The sequence below is a fragment of the Mirounga leonina genome, unplaced genomic scaffold (assembly GCF_011800145.1).
Source record: "Mirounga leonina isolate KUSES-001 unplaced genomic scaffold, KU_Mleo_1.0 Mir_53, whole genome shotgun sequence".
Lineage (NCBI taxonomy): Eukaryota > Metazoa > Chordata > Mammalia > Carnivora > Phocidae > Mirounga > Mirounga leonina.
This window is the reverse complement of record NW_023270807.1, coordinates 64,226,935-64,244,264: the sequence shown is the minus strand read 5'-3', so window position 1 is coordinate 64,244,264 and position 17,330 is coordinate 64,226,935. Positions and strand designations below refer to the sequence as shown.

Below are 17,330 nucleotides of genomic sequence, written 5' to 3'. Positions count from 1 at the left end.
CAAAGTCACACCAAGGCACATCATAAACAAAGAGCTTAAAAACAATAACAAAAAGAAAACTGTAGAAGCAGCTAGTGAAAAGACATCTTATGTAAAGAAGGACAAAGAATGATAGATTTCTCATTAGAAACAATACAAGTCACAAGATAATCAAGCAACAACATTTAATGTCCTGAAAGGAAAAAAAAAATCTGTCAACCACAAATTCTCTAGCTAGCAAAAATGTCCTTCAGAAATAAAAACAAAAGACTTTAGAGACATATGAGACACACAAAAGATGAGAAAATTCACCACTACCAGAATACCACTGCAAAAAATGTTAAAGACCTTCAAAAAGAAGGAAAATGAAACCAAATGGAAATTTCAATCTATATAACAGAATGAAGAGCATAAGAAATGGTATTCATGTAAGTAAATGTAAAAGAATTTTTTCTTATTTAAAAAATCTCTTTAAAAGATTATTGACTGTTTAAGCAAAAATAATGACATTGTACTGTGCAATATATAATATAAAATACATATAATTATTTTACATAATAAAATGCATTACACAATAAAATATAGGACTAAATAGCACAAAGGTCAGGATAGTGAAAATGGAAGTATACTGTTGTAGAATTTTTATATTTTACATCAAGAGGTAAATTGTTATTTGAAAGCAGACTATTATAAGTTAAAGATGCTTACTCTAAACTCTGTAGCAACCACAAAAACAAAAACAAGAAAGTATAGCAAATAAGCTAACGTAAGAGAGAAAATGGAATCTTAAAAATGAAATAAGTCAGAGAGAGAGGTAAATGGGAAGAACAGAAAAAACAAATGGCATATTAAAATCCAACCATATCAATAAACACATTAAATGTAAATGGCTTAAACACTCCCATTAAAGAAAAAGAATGTCAGATTGCATAAAAAATAAATTCCCGACTATGTGTTGCTCACAAGAAACCATTTTAAGTAGGACACAGATAAGTTGAAAGCAAAAAGATAGATCATGCAAATGCTAATTTTTAAAAAGCTGATGTGGCTACATTAATACTAAGCATAGATTTCAGAGCCAGATGTATAGAAAAAGCAATCAAAGTATGTATAGAAAAATCATCAAATGTTTGGAAGTTAGACAACATACTTTTAAATAACCCATTGGTCAAAGAATAAATCACAAGGGAAAACAGGACATACTGAAATGTATGAGATGCAATTCATATGGTACTTAAAAGAAAATTTATAGCATTAAAATGCTTATATAAAAAGAACAGAAAGGTTTCAAATCAAGGACTTAAATTTCTATCTTTAGGGGCACCTGGGTGGCTCAGTTGTTAAGCGTCTGCCTTCGGCTCAGGTCATGATCCCAGGGTCCTGGGATCGAGCCCCGCGTCAGGCTCCCTGCTCCGCGGGAAGCCTGCTTCTCCCTCTCCCACTTCACCCGCTTGTGTTCCCTCTCTCGCTGTCTCTCTCTCTCTGTCAAAATGAATAAATACAATCTTTAAAAAAAAAATTTCTATCTTTAAAAACTAGAAAAACAAGAACCAATTAAATCCAAACTAAGCAGAATAAAATTAATAATAAAGATCAGTACAGAAATCAATGAAATAGAAAACAGAAAGCAATGGAGAAAATCAAATAACAAAAGCTATTTCTTTAGAATCATCAATATTAATAAAATTCCTGCTAGTATGATCAGAAAAAAAAAAAGATTCTGTATCTTTTAAAAAACTTTTTATTATGGAAAATTTCACACATACATACATGTAGAGAGAATAGTATTAAAAACTCAACACAATCACCCACTTAATTTGTGGCCAATGTTGTTTCATCTAAACGACTTCCCTCCCACAATTCCCTCACCCTGGATTATTTTGAAGCAAATCTCACACATTGTATTATTTTATCTGTAAATATTTTGGTTTGTGAATATGATTATCTCTTAAGTATATAAACCTATATGTTCTGTGTTATGATGCTAAGAAGGAATAAAATTTAATCTGTAAACATCAAAAATGTCCCCAACCATCTTCTCTTCCCCAGGCTTAAGGATTGGCCAGATCAACAGTCTTAACCCATGAAAGTAGTTTCTCTAACTGCCAGAGGCAGAAATTCTTTCCCTTATCCTTTAAGGAACAGACTTCAGGAAAGCGTTGTGTCTGGTCTTGATGAAGGCTTGGAAACTGAGCTTTGATTCACACTGATTGACAGTGAACACTCAGGCATATCCTAGAGCTTGCACTTGGTAACTGTACCTGGTGAGTAGTCACGTACAATAGCCAAAGTCTCCACAGCAGTCAAGACTTACCGGAGGGTATACGCCTCCCTTCTCCCCCATCCACCTATCAACCCAAGAATGACAAAGGTGACCTGATGGGATCCTTATCCTGATCAGGTGCTACTTTTGTCAGCTAATTGGCCCTGAAATGCCAGAAAAACTTACAACATCAAATGAGAATATGCTATGTCATCCTCTATTTTTGTGCAACTATCACCATATGGATATATTTCTGTATCCTTTGCTGCTAAACAAATTTTATATTCCGTAACTTATGTGGTATTTTCCCTTCAATACTATCACCACTCCATTGTGACACCATGAAAACTAGTGTCAGATAGGATGAATATGAATGTACAAGAATCTAAAAAGGTACATGAGGGAATTCAGGGAATTAAAGGGAAAAGAATATAGGTGACATATTGGCATTCAACCACAAAAACCTGTTATAGATGATGAGAGAAAAAATTGTTTCAATGGGGTATGCACACAGCCTGCTACAGTTCTCTGGATGGTCAGGAACATGGAACTAAAACAAATTATGGTCTAAAAGGAAAGGAACTAGACTTAACAATTTTCAAGTTGCTTCTATTGGCAGATGTTTCAGAAGTTCTTCAGTGGGAACTGGAACAGGAAATGACTGACTGGGTTGGCACTCTAACTGGTAAGAAAAACTAAGACACTGTAAATTCCAATGTCTAAGACAGAAACACCTGGAATGGTAAAGATGGGGGATGGGGAGAAGGTCCCAAGATGTCCTAGAGACTCTGGTGAACTAGAAGGTGGCAACCTTCCAGGCAGAAGACAGAACTCTGCCAATGTTTTAGGTATGAAAAGATGTGACAAATGAGCTAAGAAATGTTTTAAATTTTCATTGATCTGATTCTCTCAGTTGAGGGAAGAGGAGTGTGTATAGGGACTCTCATAGACAAGAAACACGAAGTTTTTAATTGTGGGGATGTTTTAACATGTTTGAGCTCCAGTCTTTGTTTTCACAGACCTTTCTTCTAAAACAGAGCTGTATGGTTTTTGCCAGCCACCTTTTCTTTTAATTTTTGAAGATATATTCTCAAAAATTATTTTCTATATGGAATAGATATCTCCCAAGTGGGAGATTAGTAGTACTTGAGACATGAAACTTCTACTGGTAAAAGTAAGAAGAAACTTCTTTTTGAGATTGGCTAGAAAGACAGATGACTATATGTACTGTATTAAACCAGGTAAAAATATGTGAATATTTGGGCTTTGTCTGAAAGTTGTAACATATTTTTCATCATTTCAGTATGATCAATAGTCCCCATATACATGAAAGTGAAATGATCTTTAGACAATTTAACTGAAATATTAAAAAACTGAATAACAGGTTCAGATATAATTTGGTAGAAGTAATAGATGACTCAGTGGATAGGAGCCAAAAGAAATAAAGGGAGAAAGCCCAGCTTCTTTAAGGTTAAAAGTCTGGTCAATGTCCCTATTGGGAGAACAGTCCTCCATGGGTCTCTCACTCTTCTGCACATCTTGCTGAGCATGCCAGGAATACATGGCCCTAACCATTTCTCAAGGTTGTGTTTGGCACGAGAAACCTTGAGGGATGAGGCAATGTCTCCCTTGAAACAAAAAACAGGCCTGCATACTTCTGGCTATAAAATGGTGTAGATTTCCCAAGCTCAGAGTTCCTGTGCTATAATACAACTCACTGCCTATGCAGGTATTCATCTGAGCCCTTGGCAAAACTCTCTGTGCCCCCCACAATGGGACCACAGGGCAAGAAGGGCACAGACACAATATGCTCTCTACACCAAGGGTCATAAAATCCTTTGTCTCTGACCCAGATCTCTCGTGTCTTCTGCCAGCATCCATGAAACAGTAACAGGCAAACCTATTAGCTGGTAAGCTGGGTAAAATCAAATCCCAGGCCCAATACCTTCCCTGCCCATCCCTTCTGGTTCAGTTTAAAGTCTTCCATTGAGGCCATGACCTCTCTGCTATGGGTGGGGTGTTTTTATGTGAGCATGAAGATATGGTATTTGAATAGGAACCCTCTCCCCACCCCCAACCCCTGGTTCCTTCAACAGACTTAGAAAAAGAACCTGTACTACTCAGTTCCTGAATGAAAAAGAAAAAGAGAAAAGAACAAGGGAGCGTCTGAACAAGGTGAAGAAGAACAAGGTGTTGCCTGTCTGAAAAGAGACCTCATTGCATATATAAAATGATAACCTCCACTGTCACCAGCTCCCAAGCAGAGAACTAATTGGAAGCAGTGAAATTCTCTGGAAGGTATGGGATAGGGCCACCCTTGGCAAACACCAGGCAGTTAAAAAAATTACAAGTCCAAATACACCAAATACACCCAAATACAAACAGGAAGCCCAATGCTTAGTCGACCTGTTTGGATTTCGGCAAATCATATTCCCCACATGGGATTCCTATGGAGTCCAATCCACCAAGCGACAAGGAAGAGAATGACTTCGTGCTCATATCTGGGGTGACCATGCAGTTACCACAGAATGAAAAATTGGACAACCATGGGGTGTTTTAATTTCTGCAAAAGTTCAGATGTCTGGGCTCAAGCTTTCTGTCATTTGTAACTTGCTAAATTTAAAGTTTCAGAGTTTGTTTTATATGAGATTAAAAACGTCGTTGGATGGGCCCAAAACATCTGGAACTTATTTATAAAGGTACTGTAAGATTTCTATATCTATTATGATGTAAAACTACAACTGAAATAGATTACATACAAACACATAATGTCGTATACGAATTACTTCTTGTGTTACCTGGACGATATTAAGAACCATAGAAAGTGTTCCCGAGTCAACTTTTTGGGTACTTTTAAAAATCTCTGATAATTCTTGATATTATTTGGATTATGTTTTGGGACATTTTGAATTAGCTTTTGGAAAGTTAGACTAATAAAACACTGAATTAATGAATATTTCTATTTCATTAAAGATCAGATGTAGGATTCTGCTTGTATGAAATCCTGAGATATTGCTTCATGTTCCCCTGGAGGGAGGCTAGAATTTTGTTTTTCTTTTCAGGTAGCTGAGGGGGCCAATGAGATTGACAAAGGGGGAGTATGTTCAGGAACGAATGCCAGATGTTTAGGCATAGGGTAATAAAGAGAAACACATGCTGTAATAGGGCAATATATAACATGGTACATTAAAATCTGTTATGGGGGAAATTAGTAAGTTTCCCTAAAAGAACAAGGGCAAAAGAAACCTAATTAAATCAGAAATGTTAACATGACCCTAGGAAATTTTCTTTGTCATGAAAGAAGTTCTCGCTAAGGGCTCATGTGAAACAATATAAATTACATCCCTAGCACCGTGTCTCTGTATCTAATATTATTCTCCCACTCCCGAGAGGATTTTAATTCCTGATTCTCCTCAGGGACACATATCTGCCTTACCCTTTGAGTGAGGTGTGCCTTTAGGTTCTCTAGTTTGGGTTATCAGATTATAGTGAAGCCCTTTTTGATGTTAAATACAGGAACAAAATCTACCTTCCTTGAGGATTAAATGAATTTATATATTTTTAAGAAAGTTGATCCAAAGTTTCATTCCTGGACTCTGGGTTGTTGTTAGATATTGTTTTCCTCCAGTGCATATTTTAAGTACAAACCTGAATTTCATTGTGTTAAAATTGTACTTCAGCAGGAAAAGGAAGAGGCAGCCTCAGGTCAGAGAGAAAATGGCTATCCTCCCAACAAAAGCAGCTTTCCACGACCTGTAAATTCTACTGAGACCTCTCTAGCAGTATGAAACAAATTTCATGATTTAGATCCAGACTACCATCCGACTGAAGGAACTTCCCATTAGGAAAATGTTTTAATTCTTCCACATAAGGATACATTTTGTGGGAAAACAGGGAACAAGAATTGCCCCCTTTGAAAAAGAATGCAGAGAATAATAAGAAGCTAATTTCTAGGTACCACACATCTGGAATATCACGAAATTGGTAGCAAAGAATCGGGAAAAGATTGCAAATACCAGAAAAATATAAAAACCAGAAAACACAAACATAAAAGAAACAGAAGGGAAAAAGTCCAAGCTAAAGCAGAAAGAAGTGCTATAAGAAAGTACTTTAAAGACAAAGTACTTAAGGGCACATGAAGAACCTTCTATAATAATCATCAGAATCTGAATAATAAACTGAAATAGTCCCCCTTGGTACATTGTAAAGCATGCAATTTTAATTATGTGATTTTTCTAGCTAATTTCTGCTTCAAAAACAGTAAAGTACTTCTGCTTACAAGGTGGCAGAGACAAGAACTTTTCTGAACCTCTCATACACACGTTATCAAAATTTAAATTAGCAGAAACACGCCTTTGAGTTAAATCACAATTAGCCCTTAGATCTATTTATTGAGAACCCACTATGTGCCCAACGCTGGTGGCGTATGCTAAACAGCAGTTTACATTTGTAAAGCACTTGTCCCTTTTCAGGTTCGCACAAATGACATTTTAAAACCAACTATTTGTTTTTCAGCATTAACTGCACGGGCTGAATACATCTATTATTAGAAATGGCTCCTACTCAGGAGAGTCTTTGTTTTTAAAAGATAAAATATATCCAGTTGTACTTGTGTATATATATTTTACATGGTTATGTATGGAAGTCAATCAGCAATGATAAATACAGTCTAACAAAATAAAACAACAATTTTTGGGGAACAGAAATGGCACATTTGTCAGGAGATGTCCACAAATAATTAATTACTTTCACACAATAAAGATATTCTCTTAATCCTAGAGTCTCATAAGAGGATCTCATTACTTTCTAACCATCTGTCATCACTCCTCCCCAAAAAACTAATTAGGGTTTCATCCAATCACACATTATAAATCATGCAAATGTGGATGGCAAAAAACACAGTTTAAAGAAGTTAACATTATAACATTTTGTATTCTAAAAATCACAGGCTTCAGAACTAGCCTTTCCTGCTCTAATAATTACCCTGCTTATTTTTCTCTTTTCCTGATTATTTGATATTAAACTTAGAAAATTAAATTAAAAAAAAGAAAAACTTACAGATAGTAGAGTTTTCCTGCAGCAGGAAGTTCCCTTTTCCGGTAGTCAATCCCAGAATCTAGCTGGACCGTACTACAGTATTTCTGCAATCCAAACACACAAACAAGTGGTGGCTTAGAATTATGATCTGTCTGCTATCCTTTTTCTTTCTTTAATCTTTGAAATTTTTCTTTAGTAAAATAATGAGTTTAGGACAAAACAAGAGTAGTCACGTAAGAATCATAAAAGTTGAACATTAAATATATATCAAGCCCAAAGAATTCAGTTCAAAGAAGATTAGCAGCATGCCTTTCTGACACTTTGCTAAAACAATGCTAATCAGCAAATTCCTACATAATGTGCATTACATTAAAAATTTTTTAAATCCCAATTTCTGTTAACCATTAAGTAAGAAGCTATCAGAAAGAATAACTCGTGGGTCTTCAGCATCACAATGGGAGAGAGCTAGGCCAGAACATTAGTATCCACATTTTAAACCAAATGCTCTTACTAAAGCTACGCTATATGTATACCTGCCCTTCATTTGTAAATGACCGCCACTGCCCTTGTCCCTTATAGTCCCCTTTCCAGCCATCAATGTCTTCAGCGTTCTTTCCTGCTGCAGACACCTCCCTTCAGCCTGAGTCCTATGCCACTGATGTCCTTCTATTCTCCCAATTACTCTTTCCTTTCCATCCCCCTCCCCCCCCCCCCCCCCGGCACATGTGCTCACACCACACACACTGAAACTCCTCCTGTAGAAGCTTATGAACTTTTGCTACACCTATCTTGGTCAGCTGGCTTTCTTTTTAGGGGTAAGGGGGGGTATATATATTATATATTATAGACACATATTCATTCCAGTAGAACAATGGTGAGCAAGGGTTTTCAGAACAATTCAAGAAACATTTACAGGCTGATCTTTTTGTTTTCAACCTAAATGAAAATTGCTTTATGAAAATTCATGAGGAGAAAATTGTATTTTAACAACTTCATTACCTTTATTAGTGAAAAACTGCTTTTTTGGGCCAAGGTAATTGTGGCAAACTGTATTTTCCAAAGATGGCTGCAATAATCTCCCCACGCCAACATGTTATGATGTTGATATTCCATCCATCGGGAAGTGGGGTCTATGTTCCCCCTCCCCTGAATCTTGTGACTAGGACAAGATGATGCTATGCAACAGTATCCTATGTGACACAGCCAAGGCAGCTTCTTACTCCCTAGCTAGAACACTTGCTCTGGAACCCTGAACTGCTAGGTGAGCATCAAACTGCCTGGAGGAGCTTAAAGCAACCCAGACAGAGACACGGCCTGGAGGGGCCCTGAGATGACATGAAGACAGAGGTCTCACCAGGCCCCAGCTGTTCCAGTTGTTGCCACTATGGTACTAAGGGAGCCAGAATTGCCGGCTAAGGCTTTCTCAAATCCCTGACCCACAGAAAACAGGGAGAGAGAATGAAGCAATGTTGTTTTAAGCCTCTAATTTTTTCAGTCATTTGTTATGCAGCAATAGATAATCGGAACAGTCATATCGGGGCACACTTGAAATGTAGCTACATTCTTCTGCTCGAAAACTGCATCCTGGGTTGAACTGCTACCCAAGAGCTGAGGGCTGTTTATCCTCTGCACTGCAGGGAAGAGACTGTACACAGTGGCAGGGAGAATACACTTCCCTTCTTCCATGCTGCAGCTGCCAAGTGGCTCAAGAAAGTAAAATAGGGCGATCAACCATCGCCCTGGGACTGAGGGGTTTCCCCGGTTGCAGGGCTTTTGGTGCTCACATCAGGACAGTCCTGGGCAAACTGGGACAGTGGATCACCTTAGGAATAACCCAGAAATCAGGGCTGGAAGGCTGGAGTATTTTGATCCCAGGGTCTTGGGATCGAGTCTTGCGTTGGGCTCCCTGCTCAGCAGGGAGTCTGCTTCCTTTCTAGTTCCAGGAAATAAAATACTCCCCCAACTCGTGCTCGCTCTCAAGCTCTCTCTCTCTCTCTCACTCATTCTCTCTCTCAAATAAATAAGTAAGATCTTTTAAAAAATAAAATAAAATAATCCCCAAGAAGAAGCTGGTCCTCTGGGGAAGTCTACAAAACACAGCCCTTGAACACTACCTGTGACAAACAACCCCTGAACTTAACAAAGTCATGCCACACTACAGTGCTAGACCTGAGCAGCTGGTGGGCCTCCCCATAGAGACCTCCACAGCTCACCATTCCAAGTGACTCATACCCACTCCCCAGGCCTCACTCTTGGGACTCGGGGCCTGTAACCCATCTCACCAGAAAGGAATATGGTGTTGCCTAAATACATGCATTCCACTCTCCTCTTGCCTCAAATGATCTGTTTTTTGAAAAAAGGGTATAGCCATATATCTCTCTTCTTCTCAACTTTGAGTAATGTACTAAAATTGGGAAAAGAGGTACCTCCTCCCCCTTGCCCAGGCTGTCATTGTGGGGGCCCAGCCACCCAGTACAAAGAGGAGATGGACTTTTTTAGCTAGCACTTCACACTCTATCTCTCTGAGGGAAGTCTGTCCTGCTGTGGTAAGGGCCAGTTTTTCATAAGCTAGCTGTACCACAGACAATATAATAAATAGCACAGCAATATATTCATGTAAGCATATTTACCCAGGCTCTCTATTTCTTTTAAACCACACTTTATCTTCTATGACCCAATATTCCTAATTTAGCCAAAATTTTTTCTTTATTTTTTTGCTATTAAAAAATAAGACTAATGGAAGTTATACAAGCTTCAATTTCTCTTTCCGGGTAACTAACTTCTCTCTCATAGGAGTGATTAAGCCCTACTGAATGATTGCATTTGTACATTCACTAATCACCACTGAGGAATACCTAATCAGCAGCAAAAGAACTACAACCAAAGCCCTCAGATTTTAGCTCTTAATTGTCTGAAAAATACTAACACTCCGTTTATATTTTTAAAGAAAAATAAACCTCAAATTTTCAGATTTTATTCACTTAAGCTAACTTCTTCAGAACACTTTGCAGAAGGATGGAGGAGGGTGAAAGCTAAACTAATTCCAAGTTGATGATTCTAGTCAAAAGGGCATGGTTTAATTTCCTAATTTCCAGAGATAGTTACAAGACCTGTGACCTCTTATCACCATCCAATTGCAGTGAATAAAACTAATCAGCTACCAAAAGAAAGTTATTTTAAAATAGTTTGTATATTTACCTATACAAAGGACAAATACAATTACACAATCTAAAAATGCAATTAGGAAATTTGGGGAGGAAACGGAGGGAGGTGAACGCACCCGTGGGAGCATATGCATGAGTGAAAGGCCTTGACTTTGCAAAGAAAAATGTACTACTAAAAGAACCATATTCTAGCAGTTTGCATTTTCCTCAAGATCTATTGTGTGTATTTTTAGCAACTTTGAATAATACCATCAGAAAAATAGCCATCTCACAAAATAACTTTATATAGCTTCTACTCTGGCTTTTTCCTTCCAAGTTGGAACAAAAGAACAATAAATATTGTGGAGAAAATCCTTTAAAACCACAATATATTAACCTTGTAAGCAAAGACTGAAATAATAAAGATTTGCCTACCTTAAATACTCTTTATTATAAAAGTAATATTGCTTACAATGGAAAAAGAAAAAACACATAACAAAGTTTTATGTCTTATCTAAGTGATTATATTAAATAGGAACTTAAAAGATATACACTATTGAAGTTTTTTGACAATATTTAACTGATCAGTTTTATACATTTTTAATAAGTAAGCATAAGAGGAAAATATGGCTGAAGCCTTTCTAGTTCCAGGAAATAAAATACTTAAATAACTAAAATCTGTCTTTTAACTTAAGTGCTTTAAAACTGTATGTTTTTAAGCTAAAAAAAAAAGTGATCCAGGCTCATTGTAAAAAATTCAAATATTAAAAGTACAAAGGTAGAAATGAAAGTCTATCCCCTTCTCAGAAAAAAAGTTTGCTTATAGCTGATATCCTTCAAGTTTTTTCTACATGTACAGAGATGCTGACAGAGAAATTGGGATCATATTTATACACACAGTTCTAAGCTTAATTCTTTCCAAGATCTTAAAAGTTCTATGAGAGAAATAACTACATTTAAATACAGGAAAGCCACAGTGTATACTGTACTATTTTGTTTGCTGAGAATATAATTCTGTAAGTCAATGACAAGTAAGAATACAAGAAAGATATTGAGCCAAAAAAAAGGAGACTGGGTGGGGGTCTCTTTTTTTTTTTTGAGACGGGATATACATCCAGATATACATGCTGAAGCAGGTGTACATTCTAAGAAACCTGCTTCAATCTCATTTAAAACAATCATGTGCTACCACTTTTAAGCTTAAGCAATGATATATAAAAATTCAACACATGATAAGCTTGGACATATTTTTAAGCTTCTTATGATGTAAGTATAACATAAATACAGAGAAATACACAAGTCATAAATGTCCAGCTCAGTCAAGAAACAGAACATTACTAGCACCTGTGAAGTCCCTCTAGTATTCTCTTCTATCTCTTCAAAGGTAACCAGTATGCTGATTCTAGCAACATAGAATTTTGCCTGTTTGGGGAGTTTTATATAAATAGAACCACCCAGTATGTATTCTTTTGTGATTGGGCTCCTTTATGTTTGTGAGATTCACCCATTCTCATGTCGTGTATACTTAGTTTGGTTGGTGTGTCATATCCACTATGTGAATAAGCCACAATTTATCGACTCATTCTACTGTTGATGGACATTTGGGCTGTTTCTAGTTACTTGCTCTTTCAAATAATGCAGCCACGAACATTTCTGCATGTGAGTCTTGGCGCACACATGCACATGCTCTTGTTGGATATATACCTAGAAGAGTAACTGCTTGGCCATAGGATAAGAGTCTGCTTAGCTTTAGCGAACGCTGCCAGGGTTCCAAGGCGATGCACAACCTACACTCCCAAGAGTGGTGTATGAGCATTCCTAAGTATGTGTTTGCTACTGGTATAAAGAAATACAATTGATTTTTGAATGCTCACCTTATATCCAGCAGTCTTAGAAATTCAATTATTAATGTAATATTTTTGTATGTTAATTTTTCAGGATGATACTAAAGATGTCCCATATTTTTTGCAAATATGCTACATTGTTTTATATCACAAAAACTATACACTTACAGTTTAACAAGTCCCCTGCAAATTCAGTATTTACTTTGGATTAACTTAACAAACACTGAACACTATATACTGGGTACTTCCCTGTTTCCTAGAAATACAATAATGAATAAGCTTTTGCTCTGACAGCCTGGTAGAATTCAGATATTTGCCTCAAAGTTACCATTTTCTTCTTCTCCCAATCATGGACATCATTTTTCAAAGTTGCTAAGTCCTTTGCCAATTTCTCAGAAATTGCGATTTTAGCCTGTTACTTAACTTTCCCCTCAGTTTTCTCTTTTATAAAATAAAGGAATTGAATTATGATCTCTTTCAGTCTAAAATTCGTCTTTTTTAAGATTTCATTTGTTGGGGTGCCTGCGTGGCTCAGTTGGTTAAACAGCCCACTCTTGATTTCTGCTCAGGTCATGATTTCAGGATTGTGAAATAGAGCCCCCACTTGGGCTCCATACTCAGTGGGGAGTCTGCTTGAGATTCTCTCTCTCCCTCTGCTCCTCCCTGTGCTCATGCACTCTCTCTCTCAAATAAATAAATCTTTAAAAAAAAGATTTTATTTATTATTGGAGAGAGAATGCACAGGCATGCACACAGGCAGGGAGAGGAGCAGAGGGGAAAAGAGAGAGAATCTTGAGCAGACTCTGCACCAACTGTAGAGCCTGATGAGGGGCTTGATCTCATAACCCTGATCATGACCTGAGCTGAAACCAAGAGTCCAACACTTAACCGACTGAGCCACCCAGGCACCCCTCAATCTAAAATTCTTAATACATGGGGCGCCTGGGTGGCTCAGTTGGTTAAGCGACTGCCTTCGGCTCAGGTCATGATCCTGGAGTCCCAAGATTGAGTCCCGCATCAGGCTCCCTGCTCGGCGGGGAATCTGCTTCTCCCTCTGACCCTCCCGACCCTCCCCCCTTTCATGCTCTCTCTCTCAGTCTCTCTCTCTCAAATAAATAAATAAAATCTTTAAAAATAAAAATAAAAAATAAAATAAAATTCTTAATACAATCCTGAAGTTCTCACACTTCACAGCTAAGTTCTTGTTCAGAACTTTTTAGTTCTGAAGTAGACCTAAGGCTCAGAGTCTACCACAAATCACTTTGCCTCCTTTGCTTTCTTGCTCAAATATTCCAAAATACATTAAAAAAATTTTTTTCCCACTGCCCCACTCCCTGGCTACCCCACTTGTCTCTTGCTTAAAATATCCACATCCTACCACCTTACTTGGTAAGGTTTACATCTCTTCCTTTTATCAAGCAGTTTCAAAATTTCTCTTCCCTTCCAAAAAGCAGGAAATAAGACACTTTAGCCACTGCCAAGTGCTCTTATGTCTCACTTGTGATAATGCATAATAACTTGAACTTACCTCATATAATCCTCACAATAATCATAGAGTAATTTTTTTATCCTCATTTTACAGTTGAGGAAATTTAAGGAGGAGATTACTTTTTTAAAATCACTGCAATGGGCTAAACTGTGTTCCCTGCAAATTTGTTTTTTTTTTTTTTTTAAGATTTTATTTATTTATTTGAGACAGAGAGAATGAGAGAGAGAGAGCACATGAGAGGGGGGAGGGTCAGAGGCAGAAGCAGGCTCCCTGCCAAGCAGGGAGCCTGATGCGGGACTCGATCCAGGGACTCCAGGATCATGACCTGAGCCGAAGGCAGTCGCTTAACCAACTGAGCCACCCAGGCGCCCTCCCTGCAAATTTGTATGTTGAAGTCCTAACCCCCAGTACTGCAGAATGTGACTGTACTTGGAGACTGAGCCTTTAAAGATGTGATTACATTAAAATGAGGTGTTTTTTTGTGTTTTTTTTAGGGTAGGCCCTAATCCAATATGACTGGTGTACTCACGAGAGGAGGAAATTAGACACAGACATGCGAAAGAGGAAGGACCATGTGAAGGCAGAGGGAAAAGACAGCCATCTGCAAGTCAAGGAGAGATGCCTCAGAAGAAACCAACCCCGCCAACACCTTGATCTTGGACTTCTAGCCTCCAGAACTGTGAGAAAATACATTTCTGTTGTTTAAGCCACCAGTCTGTGGTATTTTGTTATGGGAGCCCAAGCAAACTAATACATTACTAACACTCTTGTCCCATTAATAAGCATACAGGAAGACATTTTTTAAAGACCATAAAAAAGGAAAGAACAATTGTGACATTAAAAAAAAAAAAAAAAAAGCCAGGACTGAAGCTAAAAAGCACAGCTGTATACACTTGCTTATAAGGTGAGCCAAAATCTGCCTCTTTCTGCAGCCACAGTTGGAAGGGAAAATACAGTAATTTCACAATTCAAAGAGCTCTAGAGAGGCCACATAGTTTGTAGGTAGCTGAGCCATGATTTGCCCGGGTCACTCATGCCCCCAAATCTATGATCTTCTCACCATGTAACACAGTAGTTACAGGATCATTTGTCTTTAGCCTTATACAATTTACATGATTATTTTTTGTTTCCCAATTCCTCCCTCCCTGTCCCAAATCAATTACCTCTGCACAGCATAAATATGCTAATTGGTCTTCTAGAAGTCCACACTGTATGATTCCATTATAATTTCCTTTAACTATTTAGTTCAAAACTGTGTATGAGATATGTTCATCCTATACTAAATTCTATACTATACTGGATAGTATTATAGCAATCTTCCATTATATAGGACGTTTTCTATGTTTAAAGTGTCTGGTCAACTCATGGCCCACTATTTTTGTGACCTGCACCTGATCATCTAAACTGATGTTGTCAGTCTTGGAAGGTGAACTCCAAGAGAGCAAGAATTGCCTGCTTAACTCACTACATGGCACCATCTACTCACAGGCCCTATGAAGCAGGACTGGAGTCCAATGATGAGGATGATTTATTTCCTTCTCTCATAGGTGCAAAAAGGGGAAGTACAAACTAATCTCAGACAATTACTCTCTCCTACAAAATACATATGAAGTTTCTGCTCATATTTTAAAAGATCTCATAATAAAACTGCCATAAACTTGGTAATTTGAGGTGTAAATAAATGGGTCCATCTTCATCATCAACATCATTAAATAGCAAACACTAATGTAAGGGTTTACCATGTGCCATATATAAAGGGTAAACCATTTTGTAAGGGTTTTAAAGGCATACCCTTTAAATATATGCCTCTCACACTCTATAAAATTGGTGGAATTATCATTCCCACTTTACAGATAGATAAGGACATTAAAGCACAAGAGAAGTAACCTGTCCATTATAAAAAACCTCAAAAGTGGTAGAACTGTAACAGCATTCCAGCTGATCTTAAGTGTTAACTTGCTTCAAGTTGACACACTCCCTTGCCTGCTGCCTTAAGGTCCTTGATCTGTAACAGAACTAATTTACTTTACTTTCTTTGAGACTGGCAGACCCCTGGCCTTGGGGAATGAAGGACCAGAACATTCCTAGGCCACAGAGGCCAGCAAGTCTGCTTAAAGCCACCTTGGCTTTCTGATAGGCCAGCAATCTTTTAGTAAAACGTTTTTTTTTTTTTCTTTTTAAGGTCACACAATGACTTTACTGACCTCCCTTTGCACATCTGTAGATCTTGCCCTCCTTTGCAGAAAGAACAGAGTACTCTTGCCCAACCACCCCCAGGTACCAAGGAACCAGACCTTCTTGCACAATCACCCCTGGGCACCAAGGACCCATAACTTCTTGCACAACCTCCGAGCACCAAGATAACACTGTAGCTGGCATCATCAAATCTGCACATAATCCAGAAATGTCAGACCACTGTACTCCCTTACCTGATCAAACCCCTTTAAAAATCAAGAGTCCACCTTCTACCCAGCTGGCCAGCCTCCTGAATAAAGTTCATATTCTTTTCCAGTCAAAACTCATCTCTTGGTATTGGCCTTTTGAGCAAGGGGCAGCCGAACTTGGGTTTCGATAAGAGAACCAGGATTCCAACCCAAGCATTTTGGTTCCAATGTTCATATTTTTAATTACTTTGCTATATTGCCTCCATACCCAGGAAATGTTCAAGCAACCAGGTCTCTTACTTGGATATAAAGGCAATGCAAAATTCACATGGGTTTATTGCAAGTCCTTGTAGAACTCTGTCAGCCTGCTTGGGACAGTCCTACCTCTGCTGCCTTCTGATCATATGCTAACCAGGTAAGGCCTAGTCCTGATGGTTATTTTGAGAAGCAGCTGTGTTGCAATGAATAGATTCATTTACTTATTGTAACCATACCCCATACAAAAATGATACGGAGCAACTTTTCAGAAACTCTATCCAGTTACATTATACTGCACATAAAAAATTGGAAGCTTTCTTACAATCACTAAGATAACAGAAACAGATTTGGGTTTCAAGCTTGTAAGTTCTGAGATAAGGATCATGTTTATGTTGTTCATCATTGTGTCCCTAGCACCTAGCACAATATCTAGTACATAATATATAGTAAATGCTCAGTAAATACTGATCAACTGAACAAATCATTAGCAAACTCATCTATGTGCGAAGCTTAGGTGCAGATTAATATGTCAGAAACTACAGGAAAAAGCCAACCAGTACAGTCCCTTTCCCAAGGAGCTTTTATGATAAAATGGGAACTGACTTAGCAGGATTCTTGCTAAAACTAGACTCAGCAAAGACTGACAAGGACATGGTAGGCCAAGGTTGAGGCCTAGTAGAGAAGAGGGCTTCAAGGAGGCTAACGAAAGTACAGTCAAGGAGAAAGTCTTTGTCAGAACTCAGCTGAGACAGAAAATTCAGACAAGGAATTCTACCTTCCTCCAAGTAAGAGCTTCATCCCAAGGCAGGGTTTCTTCAATGACAAAGAGATGAAACTGAGAACATATCCACATTCATAAAACAAAAGTCGTGAGCTATGCTGATTTGGCGGCTTACACCCGCCACAATCAACTCATGTAGCTTAGAAAAAGAC

At 37.9% G+C, this 17,330-nt stretch overlaps 1 protein-coding gene across 1 annotated transcript in view; it reads right to left on the bottom strand.

Moving 5' to 3' along the window:
• Positions 1-17,330, bottom strand: part of AFG1L (AFG1 like ATPase) — a 226,300-nt gene that overhangs the window by 59,285 nt on the left and 149,685 nt on the right. The window contains exon 9 of the mRNA XM_034991745.1: positions 7,301-7,383. Within this exon, the coding sequence (XP_034847636.1) occupies positions 7,301-7,383 (83 nt within the window). The remainder of the gene's footprint in view (positions 1-7,300; positions 7,384-17,330) is intronic.